Here is a 17,847-nt window from a genome sequence, read left to right on the forward strand (position 1 = left end):
ATATATATATAGAGAAAGAAAAGAAAAAAATAGTAGTTTTCGACATATGAAAATAACAGTAGTCTTCGATATATGAATATGCATTGTAATTTATCTCTCGATGTAACCATTTTTTCTGCTTGTGCAGTAAGTTGTACTTATGCTTTTGTATGTTGTAATGCATCTCAGCATGTTTTTAATTCACCAATGTCATTTAGACAGCAGCTGTGGAGGGAGGAGGTACGGAGTGATGTGATTTGCATATGAACCTGGCACTTCCCCCCACTGTTTGACCCGTTGAAGCGTCGAGCTGCGCGAAACGGCCGTTGTCAGCCTTCCTTGCACTCCTTATGTCACTCCCCCGACTTGACATGTTCATGATATGTCAATAAACAAGTGAAACTTCCATCTCGATGAGTGCGACCTTTTCTCTTTGCATGGATTCCCAGGATTGACTGTTTCCAGGTCTGGCACCCGAGATTCCAAGCTGCTGGGCTTCTGTATGCCGCACATCATTTGAAGTCACACGGTAACAGCGGTGCCGTCCGCTTTTTATCTTGAGTTTTGTTATATATATATATATTGTGGTGTGACAGGTGATCGCGTGGTTAATGGGAGATATGTCACATGGAGGGATGCTCCCTGCGATGCAACCCGGAGTATTTTGCCTATAGTGTACATGAGCACTAAAGATATCATTTAGTGCACTGGGTGCGGAATGTACTCCGTTTTGCCTGAAGATATGTGTATGTTCAGGACCTGTGGTGAAGTCCTGACCATGTGACCAGCTCATGTGATCCATACCTCACCTATGGGTGTGGTTACAGGGCTATGTAATTAAGGTGTTTGGCACGTGAGAGAGACTGTGAGGAAGTCTGGCAGAGTGTGGACAGACTTCCATGTGTCCAGGTGCGACACTACAGAGAGTGGTCTGTGTTCCAAGGAAGGAGAAGCCTTCCTGTGTCTGCGGCTGCAGATAGAGCGCTGCTCTGGACATTGCCCTGACCTGTGTGCACAGGACCTGAGGGAACACAGCCCAGCTAAGGACTGTTTATGTGCTGTCTCTGGTTTATGGAGTAATAAACCCTGTGAAATTTTAAAGGAACGTGCCTCATGTTTGACTCCCGCCGCACCTAAGCGAGTCCAAATCCTTACAATTGGTGACAGACTGGGGCAGCGATTCCCAGGAGCACAGACGGTATGGAAAATCGTGAGTAATACTGACCGAGGTCAGAGGAAATGACTGTATGGAGATTTGTGGGATGCCTATGAGGAGAAGAGGTACCCGAGAACCTGTGTGGCTGACACCAGCAGGTAACGGACAGGAATCCGTGTTGCACTGACCAGAGTCAGTGAGAGACTGTGCTTGTGTTTTTTTTCCCCTTTTCCTCGCTTCTCTGCAAAAAAAAAAAAAAAATCCTGAAAGTGCTTGCTGTGGCTCAGTACGCTCATGAAGGTCTCGCAGCGCGGGGACCTGATGTTTTTTCTTTTTGGGATCTCCTATTTGAGCATTGGTAGCAGACGCTGTCTGTCTACACCATCCTGCTGCAGCTTTATTGCATATGACTAAGCGGATACAGTAGTTGTGGCTTTACACAACTATTAAGGGTGAGTACCCTGTATTATGTCCTTATACCCATTATACCTGCACTGGTAAGGCCCTATGGGCGCGCTTTTGTGGTTTTTTTATCTTTGAGGGTGACAAGTGGCTTCCGGTGGATCGGCGGGTCCTCGAAGATGACGCAGCAGGAGCTGCAGAAACACCAGCAGCTGCTTGTGAGCGACGGCAGGAGCTGGGGCAGTGCCAGAAGGAATTGGTGTGGTGTCGTGCTTAAAGGGCCAGTACCAGAAAATGGCATAAACTGTACTGTGTGAACTGTGGCCTAAGAGGTTCTGCAGGACAGACATGGGGAGATCCCGAAAAGGGGTGGAGTCCCAAAAGGGGGCGGTGGCCCAAATCGGGGAGGTAGCCCGTAAAGGGGTGGAGTCCCAAAAGGGGGCGGTGGCCCAAATCGGGGTGGTAGCCCGTAAAGGGGTGGAGTCCCCAAAGGGGGCGGTGGCCCAAATTGGGGTGGTAACCCAAAATGGGGTGGAGTCCCGGGAGGGGGCGGCAACCCAAAGCGGGGTGGTGGTCCAGAAAGGGGCCAAGTTTGAAGAAGTGACAGCACTGGGTACGTCTGGAGTACCGCAGTGTATGTGCAGGTCTTTTTCAGAATGTGGAATATCCTTTCCAGGTAGTAATGACAGGCCACAGATGTGTACAGTGATGCTGTACCGGGAAGGAGCCTTTGGTCGGCTGGAATCAGAGAATCAGGTGACTCTGACAGGAACTCCTCTCACTTTCTCTCTGTCCGAGAAAAACGTCAGGGTTCGCTGTAAACACGGGGTCACGGTGAACTATGCAGTAGACAGAGTAGTGTTTGAGGGGACCAAAGGTGGTGAGTGCCAAGGGGGAGGGATACCACGGGACTTAGTCTATGCCTGGGAGAGGGGCCGGGACTTTGTTTTGTTTGATGACGTTTGGTCGGACGATGGAGATGCTTCGACTGTGGGGCCAGCGGACACTAAGATAGTGACGGCTCCTGACGTAGACAGGTCAGAGGTAGAACTGACCGGAAGGAGAAGGACATCTGCCCAACTTACGGACCTGACGTCTCATGACATGACGGATGGTGGGCTGGGAGATGAGACGACTGTGAATAGCTTGGTCAGTGAACCAACACTACAGTGCCCCTTCTGGCTGGATGGAGAACGGGTGATGGGATTGTTAGACCCTGGGAGTCCGGTATCTGTGCTAAGAACCACTCCTGGACGTTCTGTGTCGCCTGGGACGGTGACGAGAGTGAATGGCTTTGGTGGGGACGATAAAGAACTTTTGACAGCATACCTCTACATTGACACGACTGAGAGTTCCACGTACCATGTAGTGACAGTAGACCCAGACTTACAGTATACTATGGTAATAGGGCGGGACTTAGAAGCCCTGTGGGACTGGTGGACAAAAGGAGAAGTGTCTGTTGATATGTGTATGGGAGGTAATGGTGTGAGAAGTCCGCCTCCTAAAGTTGACAGGCCTAAGTTAAGCATGACCAGAGAGAACAGTGCGTCGGCCCCACTTACGGACATGATGTCACCTGACGGGTACCAGAGAGAGACTGATAGTGGTGTGGTAATTAAAAAGAGTGGACCTGACACCCGAACAGAGAGCAACATGAACGTTTCCCATGCGGTGGGGTGTGACACAGGTACCAGGCGTGACTGTAATATGTTATTGCCAGTAGCAACCACTAGGGCTGAAGACAGTGTTTGTCAGACAGAAGCACGAATCCAGTGTAATGACAGTTTGCACCAGGTAGAAGCGCACCTACGAGACTTGGAGCAAGGGCGCGAAGAGATGTGTCAGCAGCTGGCGAGGGAGTGTCTGAAGGTGGCGAGTCTGGAAGTCGCCAACTCCGCGCAGGTGGAGCGGTTGCACCACCTAGAGTCCGAGCTCTTGGCAGGCAAAGCACTGAGACAAGTGACTGAGCACAGAGTGGATGAGCTGGAGAAGGAAGTCTCTGAGCTCAGAGGTCACCTGTCAGCGTGTAAAACCATGAACAAGACCCTGTTGGAAGATATGGAGGTGCTCAGAGAGGCCCAAGAGAAGTATCAACAGGAGATTCTCAGGAGAGAGGATGAGCGTCGCTACCTGGCAGAGGAGCGAGATAAAGTTCTGCAAGAACTCAGTGGAGTAGGAAAAGGTCTTCTACGGGAGAAGTGGATGGGCGAAGACGTACAGCAGCCGTGCCCGCCTGATAGCAAGGCAGAACTGCCAAAGCCCATCTTGGAAAAGGGTCCTGAAGACTGTAAATCTCAGGAAGATGGTGAGCCAAGGGCTGCACAAGACAGTCATCCAATTTTGACAGATATCTTGAGGGAAGTGTCCGTAGGGAACCCAGAGCCATCTGTTCAGGGTGAGAGCAAGTCCACGACCTTCAAGGTTGTAATTGATGTACCAGAAGACATGCAGGAAGCCTGTGCTGAGGAAGGTGTGCATGAGGCCTTTAGGAAGGCTATAGAAGCATGTAGTGTGATCTGGGCACCAGAGACGAAGCAGCTGGTCATACTGTCATCTAAGGAAGTCACAAGGAAGCGGGTTACTTTCCTGAGGGATATGCATCTACAATGCCTCCGCACAAGGCAGATGATCCTGTTGGGAAAAAAAGAAGCCGCTCGATGTCTAGAGTGTGCGAGGAAAGTTCAAAGTCAGCAGGGCATTGCAGAAGACATTATTCAAGTGCCCGGAGGTCTGGTGAGGAAAGTCATCGGAAGGTTTGGGAAAGTGATGCAGGACATGGTGAACAGGTCTGGCGTGATGAGAGTGAGGATTCCGGCTAATGACGAAACCCAGGACAAGGGTGAAGATAGGATGGTTCCATTCCTCGTTGTCGGGTCCATGGAGAGCCTTGGGAATATCCGGATGCTCCTGGAGTATCGCGTGTCATACCTGAAAGAAGTAGAGCAGCTAAGACTTGAGAGGAAGCAGATCAGTAGAGAGCTGGAGGAAATGGAAAGAAGATGGCCGCCTCCTTCAACTCGCGGTATAGAAAGGCAAAGAGGTTCACTTAAGACTGGAAGTCCTAAAGATGGAGATAAGAGAGTACATAGAGATAAATGGAAGGGCTGCTCTCGGGACCTTATAGACCTTAGGAGAAATGGCCAGCAGAGAGAGGACAGTAGGTGGCCTGATGGAAGAGGAAGTAGTGATGCCTCAGTTAGCTCAGAGCTGAGTGACCTAGGCAGGAGACCCTGTAGAAGACGTGGTGACAAAGAGTCAGTCCAGACAAGAGGTATGGGGGCAAGGGAGTTGCAACACCATACTGACCGCCAGGGATGCGGGTGGTCTGACGTGGGCCCATCTTTATCAAAGAACAAGACGGATAAGGGACGCCTACTGAAGAGTTCACTAGCAGGGCCTGACTTTGATAGACGATTTGACTGGCAGAGACGACCGAGAAGGATCTCTGGTCGAGTAATAGAAAGTGCCAAGCCCCACGGCTTTAGGCAGAGGAGGGGGATATGTGGTGTGACAGGTGATCGCGTGGTTAATGGGAGATATGTCACATGGAGGGATGCTCCCTGCGATGCAACCCGGAGTATTTTGCCTATAGTGTACATGAGCACTAAAGATGTCATTTATTGCACTGGGTGCGGAATGTACTCCGTTTTGCCTGAAGATATGTGTATGTTCAGGACCTGTGGTGAAGTCCTGACCATGTGACCAGCTCATGTGATCCATACCTCACCTATGGGTGTGGTTACAGGGCTATGTAATTAAGGTGTTTGGCACATGTGAGAGAGACTGTGAGGAAGTCTGGCAGAGTGTGGACAGACTTCCATGTGTCCAGGTGCGACACTACAGAGTGGTCTGTGTTCCAAGGAAGGAGAAGCCTTCCTGTGTCTGCGACTGCAGATAGAGCGCTGCTCTGGACATTGCCCTGACCTGTGTGCACAGGACCTGAGGGAACACAGCCCAGCTAAGGACTGTTTATGTGCTGTCTCTGGTTTATGGAGTAATAAACCCTGTGAAATTTTAAAGGAACGTGCCTCATGTTTGACTCCCGCCGCACCTAAGCGAGTCCGAATCCTTACAATATATATATATATATATATATATACACACACACACATATACACACACATGTCATTGAGACACACACATATATATATATATATAAATATTTATTTATATGTCACAGAGTTCTTCATAGCAGAATAGCCGCTAATTCAATTGCCGGCTTTTGTCAAATCATTCCCCAACCCGACATGAAATGACACATGGTTTACATACAGTAAACCATTTCATTTCATGTTTTTTTTTTTTGTATGTCTTTCATTAGTAATTAGATGAGGGTTGATGTGTAAAATTTGGGAGGTGTAGGTGTTAATTTAAGGGGTTAGTTCGGTGTTAAAAAATGTGTGGGCTCCCGCATTGACAAATTACCGCAGGAGCCCACACATTTTTTTTTACAACGAATTAACCACTTAAATTAACACCTACACCTCCCAAATTTTACACATCAACCCTCATCTAATTACTAATGAAAGACATACAAAAAAAAAAACATGAAATGAAATGGTTTACTGTATGTAAACCATGTGTCATTTCATGTCGGGTGGGGGAATGATTTGACAAAAGCCGGCAATTGAATTAGCGGCTATTCTGCTATGAAGAACTCTGTGACATATATATACAGTGGGGAAAAAAAGTATTTAGTGAGTCAGCAATAGTGCAAGTTCCACCACTTAAAAAGATGAGAGGCGTCTGTAATTTACATCATAGGTAGACCTCAACTATGGGAGACAAACTGAGAAAAAAAAATCCAGAAAATCACATTGTCTGTTTTTTTTTTTTTCATTTTATTTGCATATTATGGTGGAAAATAAGTATTTGGTCAGAAACAAGCAATCAAGATTTCTGGCTCTCACAGACCTGTAACTTCTTCTTTAAGAGTCTCCTCTTTCCTCCACTCATTACCTGTAGTAATGGCACCTGTTTAAACTTGTTATCAGTATAAAAAGACACCTGTGCACACCCTCAAACAGTCTGACTCCAAACTCCACTATGGTGAAGACCAAAGAGCTGTCAAAGGACACCAGAAACAAAATTGTAGCCCTGCACCAGGCTGGGAAGACTGAATCTGCAATAGCCAACCAGCTTGGAGTGAAGAAATCAACTGTGGGAGCAATAATTAGAAAATGGAAGACATACAAGACCACTGATAATCTCCCTCGATCTGGTGCTCCACGCAAAATCCCACCCCGTGGGGTCAGAATGATCACAAGAACGGTGAGCAAAAATCCCAGAACCACGCGGGGGGACCTAGTGAATGAACTGCAGAGAGCTGGGACCAATGTAACAAGGCCTACCATAAGTAACACACTACGCCACCATGGACTCAGATCCTGCAGTGCCAGACGTGTCCCACTGCTTAAGCCTGTACATGTCCGGGCCCGTCTGAAGTTTGCTAGAGAGCATTTGGATGATCCAGAGGAGTTTTGGGAGAATGTCCTATGGTCTGATGAAACCAAACTGGAACTGTTTGGTAGAAACACAACTTGTCGTGTTTGGAGGAAAAAGAATACTGAGTTGCATCCATCAAACACCATACCTACTGTAAAGCATGGTGGTGGAAACATCATGCTTTGGGGCTGTTTCTCTGCAAAGGGGCCAGGACGACTGATCCGGGTACATGAAAGAATGAATGGGGCCATGTATCGTGAGATTTTGAGTGCAAACCTTCTTCCATCAGCAAGGGCATTGAAGATGAAACGTGGCTGGGTCTTTCAACATGACAATGATCCAAAGCACACCGCCAGGGCAACGAAGGAGTGGCTTCGTAAGAAGCATTTCAAGATCCTGGAGTGGCCTAGCCAGTCTCCAGATCTCAACCCTATAGAAAACCTTTGGAGGGAGTTGAAAGTCCGTGTTGCCAAGCGAAAAGCCAAAAACATCACTGCTCTAGAGGAGATCTGCATGGAGGAATGGGCCAACATACCAACAACAGTGTGTGGCAACCTTGTGAAGACTTGCAGAAAACGTTTGACCTCTGTCATTGCCAACAAAGGAAATATCACAAAGTATTGAGATGAAATTTTGTTTCTGACCAAATACTTATTTTCCACCATAATATGCAAATAAAATGAAAAAAAAAGACAATGTGATTTTCTGGATTTTTTTTTCTCAGTTTGTCTCCCATAGTTGAGGTCTACCTATAATGTAAATTACAGAAGCCTCTCATCTTTTTAAGTGGTGGAACTTGCACTATTGCTGACTGACTAAATACTTTTTTTCCCCACTGTACATACACTCACTGGCCACTTTATTAGGTACACCATGCTAGTAAGGGGTTGGACCCCCTTTTGCCTTCAGAACTGCCTCAATTCTTCGTGGCAGAGATTCAACAAGGTGCTGGAAGCATTCCTCAGAGATTTTGGACCATATTGACATGATGGCATCACACAGTTGGCGCAGATTTGTCGGCTGCACATCCCTGATGCGAATCTCCCGTTCCACCACATCCCAAAGATGCTCTATTGGATTGAGATCTGGTGACTGAGGAGGCCATTTGAGTACAGTAAACTCATTGTCATGTTCAAGAAACCAATCTGAGATGATTCGAGCTTTATGACATGGCGCATTATCCTGCTGAAAGTAGCCATCAGATGTTGGGTACATTGTGGTCATAAAGGGATGGACATGGTCAGCAACAATACTCAGGTAGGCTGTGGCGTTGCAACGATGCTCAATTGGTACCAAGGGGCCCAAAGAGTGCCCAGAAAAAATTCCCCACACCATGACACCACCACCACCAGCCTGAACCGTTGATACAAGGCAGGATGGATCCATGCTTTCATGTTGTTTACGCCAAATTCTGACCCTACCATCCGAATGTCGCAGCAGAAATCGAGACTCATCAGACCAGGCAACGTTTTTCCAATCTTCTACTGTCCAATTTCGATGAGCTTGTGCAAATTGTAGCCTCACTTTCCTGTTCTTAGCTGAGAGGAGTGGTACCCAGTGTGGTCTTCTGCTGCTGTAGCCCATCTGCCTCAAAGTTCGACGCACTGTGCGTTCAGAGATGCTCTTCTGCCTACCTTGGTTGTAACGGGTGGCAATTTGAGTCACTGTTGCCTTTCTATCAGCTCGAACCAGTCTGCCCATTCTCCTCTGACCTCTGGCATCAACATGGCATTTCCGGCCACAGAACTGCCGCTCACTGGATTTTTTTTCTTTTTCGGACCATTCTCTGTAAACCCTAGAGATGGTTGTGCGTGAAAATCCCAGTAGATCAGCAGTTTCTGAAATTCTCAGACCAGCCCTTCTGGCACCAACAATCATGCCACGTTCAAAGGCACTCAAATCACCTTTCTTCCCCATACTGATGCTCGGTTTGAACTGCAGGAGATTGTCTTGACCATGTCTACATGCCTAAATGCACTGAGTTGCCGCCATGTGATTGGCTGATTAGAAATTAAGTCTTAACACACCGTTGGACAGGTGTACCTAATAAAGTGGCCAGTGAGTGTATATATATATGTATTCTATGTGTCTATATCTATTCTTTCGTTTGTGTTATAAAACCTGTCATAGGGCTCAATTATATGTCCATTTTGCAAGCCGGCGAGAAAATCTCAGCATACGGATTACATACGGATGCTTACATGCGCAAAATATGCGACCACACCTTGCTTAGGCCTCTTTCACACTTCAGTTTTTTGCATCAGTTCCAATCCGCCAAAAAGTCAGAGAAGCGGATCCGTTCTCAACTGATGTGAACGGATGGCACAGGATCCGTTTTCAGACGGATCCTGAAAATGAGGAAATTTAAAGGAACCGCTGGCCGGGAAAGAGAGAGTGAGTGAGTGAGTGAGTGAGTGAGTGAGTGAGTGAGTGAGAGAGAGAGAGAGAGAGAGAGAGAGAGAGAGACACATGTCTGGAGGATCCGCCAGAAAAAAAAAGTTGCAAGCTCCGTTTTCAAATCTTTGAGGATGGTGACGGACAGCAACTTTTGGCGGATCCTCAAAAAAAACAGATGCAACGGACAGCAATCCGTCACAATCCGCCATTAATGAAAGTCAATGGTGAAAAAAAAACGGATCCTCAAAAGAAAATTGAGGATCCGTTTTTTTTCAAAACCTGGCGGATTGTGACTGATTGTAAATAACTGAAGTGTGAAAGAGGCCTTACGGATGACATACGGATCACTATTTAGGGGTCATTCATCCGTATTACGCCTGTAAACTACGGACCGTATTTTGCGTCGGTTAGTGTGACCCCGGCCTAATGCATAAACTTGACTAATACATTGAGCAGTGCTACCAACACGCAGTGAAAATGATAGGAGCGTATGTACATAATGGCAAAAGGACAGAATATATGATTTAAAAACTACACAAGAAGCTGAAAGCATAAAATATACAAATTTATTTTCCTTGTTACCTTTACTTTTCATACAAATTCATTTTTAATACATCTATAAAACCTGTGTATTGACTTATTTTGTGGATACAGGGGTCCTTCTTTACGTCATTATTTCCATAAAAAGTACAGTATATACTCGAGTATAAGTCGATCTGAGTATAAGCCGACTACCCTAATTTTGCCTCAAAAACCTGGGAAAACTTATTGACTCGAGTATAAGCCTAGGGTGGGAATTGCCGAAGATACTGGTAAATTTGAAAAATAAAAATAGATAAGAATAAAAGTAATGCTGCACAGTGAATAATGGTGGCCCAAATACCATAATGCTGCACAACATATGCCCCCATAAATGCTGCACAGTGAATAATGGTGGCCCAAATACCATAATGCTGCACAACATATGCCCCCATAAATGCTGCACAGTGAATAATGGTGGCCCAAATACCATAATGCTGCACAACATATGCCCCCATAAATGCTGCACAGTGAATAATGGTGGCCCAAATACCATAATGCTGCACAACATATTCCCCCATAAATGCTGCACAGTGAATAATGGTGGCCCAAATACCATAATGCTGCACAACATATGCCCCCATAAATGCTGCACAGTGAATAATGGTGGCCCAAATACCATAATGCTGCACAACATATGCCCCCATAAATGCTGCACAGTGAAAAATGGTGGCCCAAATACCGGTACCGTAATGCTGCACAACATATGCCCCCATAAATGCTGCACAGTGAGTACCGTAATAGTGGCCCCAATGCATGATAATTTATTGGCCAAGTGATAGGATTACCGGTAATCCTATCATGTTGCTGCTGCCCCTGCTGGAATTTAAAAAAAACAAAACGAAAACAACCCCCCCCCCCACTAGATACCGTACTCACCTCCGTTGCTGACAGCTGCTCCTGAGCGTTGCCGGCTCTTCAGTGACTCAGGCAGAGGGCGCGTGACTATCCACGTCATCGCGCCCCCTGTACGTCACTGCCAGAAGACGGAAGGAGGGAGAGAGCGGCGCGCAGCGACTTGTAACGCAGCCGCCGCGGCCCTATCATCACCCGCCTCCGCGATACTGACAGGCTGCAGGGGACAGCAGAGACGACGGGGACCAGGTAAGTTTGAACCGTGACCCGAATATAAGTCGAGGGGGGTCTTTTTCAGCCCAAAAAGGGGGCTGAAAAACTCGACTTATATTCGAGTATATACGTAGTATATTTTTTTAAACACAAGGTTGAATTAAGATCACAATGCTCTTATTGACCAATGCTGACTTTCCTGGGTCTGTAGTTTAAAACCAGTTTAAAATCAAGAAGTGGAAGGAGTTAGGTTCGAGTGTATATTAACCCAGGTCCAGTTTTATAATTTTTTTTTTAAAATGGAAATCATCTTCATCAGCAGCAAAATTGTCTTTTAGGTTAGACATTAGAAACAGTCTAATTAGATGAATGAATGTAAACTTTCTGCAATAGCTACACACAAAAAGTCATCACTGGATGACATCAGCGTTTGGCCTCTTCCGTACAGTCAGCACTTTGGCACTTCTCTGATTATAGGGTGGAAAGCTCTCTTGAGGATCCCTGTGATGTTTAACCATTTGTTGTGTTATTTTGGTTTAACATGATTAATTGATTGAGTAGTTCCGTATGTCTAAGTTCACAGAGCGCAGAAGCCACCTTTCCAACGGTAATATTTTTCGACCCCTCTTTCATTTGCCATTTATACAGCATCTGATAAACTTTTTCCTTCAACCCATCACGTTCCCAGTCATGATCAATTTCTTCAATTTCTGGCTGATGTAATCCAACTTTGCGTGCAAACGCTTTCCACTTCCGGGCTAAATTGTCCCTCAATAGTTGCATCTGGCTGTCATTTAATAAAGAACTGCTCTCTGAAATGCAGAAATACAGAGAAAAATGACTAAAGTAATGATAAGAATTGTCATTCGCTTTATACAAAAATGGACAGAATTGCCATTACCTCAGTTAAATACATTTATGTCATGCGCTTTATGCTAGTTAAAAGATTAGAGTTCTTAAAAAAAGGAATAAATATATAAGCAGAAGGAACTTCCCCGAGCATTCCAACGGATCGCCAGGTGTTAAGAGAACCTGGACAGACATTTTCCAATTTTTAACTATCTGTTCTCATAAGACAACCATTCTAATTATTATGCTTTGCATTCTCTGCTTGGAGACATTGACACCCTAACAGTATTCGGGATAAACCCCCCTAAATCACTAGCTTTTTCTGATGGCCGTTTTTTACTTACTTCTTATTAGCCCATTCCATATAAAATACCCTTAATCATCACAGATTATACAATTTCAGGCTATAAAGTGCACCTTTTATAGACATCAGCATCTAGATAAAGAGTGTGATATGCTAATTAAAAGTATTTAGGAATTTATTTATAATGACATTTCTTTCAGTCATTTATTTTTTTCTATTCTTGGAGCACCTCCTTAAAGATTCTTATGTATTCCGCTTCATACTCCTGTGGGCTTCAAAGGAGAACAGTAGTTATGAAATAGAGTGAAACAATGCAGTATGAGAATATAGGGGTTGCCCACTACCTAGATAACCACTTTTAAAATGAAAAAGTCCTAGTCTCCTTTGCAAAATAAAAATAACAGATATTCACCTCCTGCAACGGCACGACATTGTTATACCACGTGAGTTCTCATGCCAATGAGAGCCCGCTATTGGGCTGCGCTCTCACTTCTTCAGTTTGTATAACATTTGTCCAAGAGAGTGGCTGCTAATTGGCTGCAGGGCTCACGTGACAAAACTCGCTCCAGTGATGTTGGCACCAAGCCGGGGGGTATGTTTTTATTTTACAAACCGATTGCCATTTGCTATAAAAAAAAAAAAAAAAAAAAAAAAGAGCCAGATATACTCACCTTCCCCAGGTCCCATGGCAAGTCTCTACAGCTGTTCCCAGCCACTAGTAGACCAAGGGACTTAGAGTTAGGCCGGGATCACAAATGTGAGAAACTCGGACGAGTCTCGCATGTTAAAACCCGGCACTCGGATCGGAGCGTGAGGCTGCATAGCAATACATGCAGCAGGATACTCTGCTCCTGAGTGCCGGCGGCAGTGCCGGGTATTAACATGCTAGACTCGTCCGAGTTTCTCGCATGTGTGATCCCGGCCTAAAGTGACATTTGGTGGGGGGTTTTTCAGCTAACTACAGACAATGGAGAAATTTAGTTGAAAGAGAACCCCTTTAATTAAAAAAAAAAAATGGCTCTCTAGGAAATGATCAGGTTAAGCGATAACAGATTCAATTTGTCTATCGACACTAATGAAAAATGTAAAAAAAAAAAAAAAAAAAAAAGAATACAGAACATTTTAGTTACTATCACAATGTAATGTTACCACAAAAAAAGTTGGAGCATTTGATAATTTTTTTTCTTTTCAAGCGCACAAAGCACTGGTTAATATATTATGATTAAAATACTGGAAAGAATCTGAAACGACCATTTGCAAAAGGTCTAAATGTTACTATGTAATGAATCACATTTTGCATGTCAAATAAAATGTTTAAAGAAAAAATGAATTTAGATTTATAGAACAAAAAATTACAAAACAAATGAGTTTTAATAGCCACCCCACCTTTGCCCATAACGAAGATATGTTCATTTTTTTACTTTTTAGAATTTATCTGGTATCACTGTGTGCAAATAAACCAATAATTCACAGAAAAAATAATTATTCTGTACAGTGATGTAGTATCCTCCCGTACCAGTTATAATATGTTTCACCAACTCTAGACCCAGAAAAGAACAAAGTCTAATTCTTAATTTTTGTTTCTGTACACTTCAAAACATTTCAATTACTATTGCAAAATATAGATTTTTGACCGCTTGTATTATCTATGCAGACAGTAGGAGTATTCTATATGTCGCTTTTACGGGATCAATTTAAAAAATGAAACCTTACCAAGCACATCAGCATATCGATATTTTATGTCATTTAATCCTTGTGTGACTTCATCACTTTTTATATCGGACTTGCGTCCAACATTTAGGTAATTATTGTTTCCAATCTGAAAGGCTGTACTGTTTGATATAGTCAGATTGACAGATTTCTCTAAAAAGAAAGAAAAACAAAATAAAGAAGCATAATTCCTCAGATTTATAAAATAAAAGAGCAATACATTTCATATACAGTAGTAGTGACTCAACATTAAAATTCCAACACCAAGACGAAAGATCAGGCCACATGTTGCTCATGCTTTTGTGTGCATCCTGTGTGGCCTAAACACGCTACCATGACTTGTGTCGTCTCTGGACTGGTCTCCCAACGAGGACATCAGGGACTTAACTGGTTGGCAATTGCAACGGTAGCTGCCAGCAACAGATCTTGATGATTTGCACAACGCAGTGCATTAAGCGTGGCAGAACATTCTTCAGAAAACCATTAGCAACCGCACTGATAACATGCCAAGGCGTGCAAGTGTGTGAATATTCTGAATATATACACAGACATTAAAACTTAGCTTTTCACAGCTCCAGACATTTAACCCTAGTACACATATCTCCTCTTAGTTCCATTGGGATCACGACTACATTAAATAACATTGACATAGTGAGACATTTGGACCACGCAGCCTGATCACAGTAGCACAAGCAACATACAGCCAGGCATTGCCATGTTGAAAAAAGACTCCTAGGGCACTTTGGAGAAATAGCCATACCATCCCTAATTGATCCATCCTGTTCTGCATGTGAAACTGGACAATATAAATAAAGGAGTAGTGTCTATACAAACTATCATGTGTGTGTGTGTGACATTGGGCTACAAGCCAGATATCCAGCTACAGGTGTTTATTGACCTCCTGCGACTCTATGCAAAGCAATGCGGCAATGGCGACTGGAATTGAGGTCTATCTTTTTTAGCATTGATTCATGCTTTTGTCTTGGAAGCAGTGATAGCCAAAAGATTCTTTGGAGATCATGTGGTAAATGCTATGAATAGGCCTTCTTGAGGGAACATGACACCAGTCCTACCACCGGGATTATGGTATAGGCTGGCATAATGTAGCTAGACCCCTCTAGCCTTCATTCTAGGTACACTAACAACTCAGCGTCATATTGATTTGGTCATGGAACCAGTTTCTGGCCATTTCTCCAAAGTGTCTCAGGAGAAAGGCAAAAATGCAGGCAGGGCTGAGAGAACAGGATATAACTAAGAAGGAAAGCATAAAGAGGAAATTAGTGCAGGATAGAAGCTGTGATGATATAAAAGCTAAGAAAACAGCAAAACCTTGGATAGAGGCAGACTATCCAGGATACACTTACTGTAGGTCTAGAAATATTTGGACAGTTTTGGCGATTTAGCAGTTTGAAAAAATGTTTTTCACAACTTTGAAAAAAAATTCTTTATTATGACTTCATGAAAATAGTAGCAAGAGCACAAAAAATATATCTGAAGCGTTTCGATTCTAGGTGACTCTTAATCGTAGATATAGCTGTTTACCAAAATATATTGAAGATATAGTTATAGAATCAATATGGGCTTAAAGTGCAGTCTCTCAGCTTTAGGTCACGCTCACACGTCCCGTTTTTGGGCGGTATTTCACATCAGTATTTGTTAGCTCAATAGTGGGCCAAAAATGCAGAAGTAGTGACGGTTTCTATTACACTTTTCCTTTGATTGTTCCACTCCTGATTTTGGCTTACACATACTGGTGTAAAATACTGACCAAATACTGAAAGTGTGAACATGGCTGTAATTTGAGGGTATTCACATCCTAACTGGAGTAATGGTTTAGGAATTACAGTTCTTTAATATGGTGCTCCATCTTTTTAACACCTTCACCCTTGGGCTATTTTCAGTTTTCATTTTTTCCTCTCCTTCTTCCAAGAGCCATAATTTTTAAATTTTTTCTTTCTCATTGCCGTATGAGGGCTTGTTTTTTGCTGGAAGAGTTGTACTTTTGAATGACACCATTGATTTTACCATGTAGTAGACTGGAAAGCAGAAAAAAAAATTCTGTGTTGTGAAATTGCAGAAAAAAAGTTTTTAAAAGTTTTTTGGTTTTTATTTACCAAATCGCATCGCTTTATTCTGCGAGCTATAACGTTTTAATTTTTTCGCTGATGACGCTGTGTGGCAGCTCGTTTTTTTGCGGGACAAGATGATGTTTTCAGCGGTACCATGGTTATTTATATCCGTCTTTTTGTTCGGCGGTATGATGATAAAGCAAACAATGCTTTGTTTTTTATTTTTTAAGGGGTTCACTAAAGGGGTTAACTAGCAGGACAGTTTTATAGGGTGGGTCGTTACGGACGCGGTGATACTAAATATGTGTACTTTTTTTTTATTATTTTCAAAAAATGAATTTATTAGGAAATTTTTTTTTTTTTTTAACTTATTTGGGAATTTTTTATATATTATTTTTACACTTTTTTTTTTTTTTACTTTATTTTATTGTCCCGGGGGGGGACACATCACTGTAATGTGCCAGATCGCTGATCTGACACTTCACACAACGCGGTGTCAGATCAGCGATCTGACAGGCGCTGCTGCAGGCTTCCTCGTGCCTGCTCTCTGCAGGCACTGAGGAAGCCACCTCCCTGCAGACCCCGCAGTCCTCTTGGATCCGGGGGCCTGCAGGGAAGGAGACCCTCTGAGCAGCGCAGCACATCGCGCTGCTCGGGGGGCTCAGGCAAGCATGGAGGGAGCCCTCTCCCTGCCCGATGATTCCCTAATCCCCCGGGACACTGCGATCATGTTTGATTGCAGTGTGCCAGGGGTTAACGGGCCAGGGGCGGTCCATGACCGCCCCTGACACATAGCGCCGGGTGTCAGCTGTGATAATCAGCTGACACCCAGCCACGATCAGCGGCGCTGCGATGTTTGATCGCAGTGTGCCAGGGGTTAATGTGCCGGGAGCGGTCATCTGTGATAATCAGCTGACACCCGGCCGCGATCAGCTGCGCTTCGTCCGTGAGCGCAGCTGATGGCTATGACATACTATCCTGTCCATGGGCATACGGGCCCAGGGCACCTGGACGAGATAGTACGTCAGATGTCAGAAAGGGGTTAAACCTGAAAGTCTACACTTCAATCTCAGTTGTTTCATTTTAAATAAAAACAGAGTCATGTAGAGCACCAATCACGAAGGTTCGGTCACTGTCCAAATATTTCTGGACCTACCTAACTGTATATTACTGGGATAGACACTCCCAAAAAACTCTGAAACTGGCATCAGGGTGCACGCTGCATATCAAGAGGTTTAAAAATAAATGTATTCACCCCTTCCCACCTCGGCCAATTTCTGTTTTTTCATTTTTGGTTTTCATCCCCTTCTTCCAAGAGCCATAAAACTATCATTTTTCTGTTCACATAGATGGTTGAGTATTTGAATTACACCATACATTTTATCACATATTATTGAAAAGTTCTGCTTTTTTTTTTTTTTTTTAGAAATTATTTCTATAGCATACATTGTGTAGTAAAAATGACCAGCCAATATGATTCTCCTCACTAGTATGATTACGGCGATACCAAACTTGCTCCAGTTTTTTAAATTATTTTGGTGGTGAAAAAGAAAACTCAGAACTTTGAAAAAAATTTAGTTTATTGTATCGTCATTTTACGAGACCCATAAAGTTTTTTGTTTTTTTTTCGACGGAGCTGTGTAAGGGCTTATTTTTATAGAGCGAGACGTTTTTATTGATACCATTTTCGGATAGATATCACTTTACAATTGCTTGTTACACCATTTTTTGTGGTTCTGCTGTGACTAAAAAAATATGCAATTGTCATCTTTACTGTTTTCTATTTACCAATTAGGACAATTAGTTTTATATTTTGATAGATCAGACTTTTCTGGACAGGGCTACACCACATGTGAGTTTTTTTTGTATTATTTTTAATGGGGGTAAGA

At 43.7% G+C, this 17,847-nt stretch overlaps 1 protein-coding gene across 3 annotated transcripts in view; it reads right to left on the reverse strand.

Moving 5' to 3' along the window:
• Nucleotides 1–9,923: 9,923 nt before the first annotated feature.
• Nucleotides 9,924–17,847, reverse strand: part of RIPK1 (receptor interacting serine/threonine kinase 1) — a 92,726-nt gene continuing 84,802 nt past the window's right edge. For all 3 annotated transcript variants that reach the window (XM_073550130.1, XM_073550131.1, XM_073550129.1), the window contains 2 exons: nucleotides 13,893–14,042; nucleotides 9,924–11,838 (listed from right to left, as the gene is read on the reverse strand). In XM_073550130.1, the coding sequence (XP_073406231.1) occupies nucleotides 11,537–11,838; nucleotides 13,893–14,042 (452 nt within the window). In that variant the 3' untranslated portion in view covers nucleotides 9,924–11,536. The remainder of the gene's footprint in view (nucleotides 11,839–13,892; nucleotides 14,043–17,847) is intronic.

This window comes from Dendrobates tinctorius, unplaced genomic scaffold (genome assembly GCF_039654945.1).
Source record: "Dendrobates tinctorius isolate UK_male_01 unplaced genomic scaffold, ASM3965494v1 ptg000163l, whole genome shotgun sequence".
In the NCBI taxonomy this organism is placed as follows: Eukaryota; Metazoa; Chordata; class Amphibia; order Anura; family Dendrobatidae; genus Dendrobates; species Dendrobates tinctorius.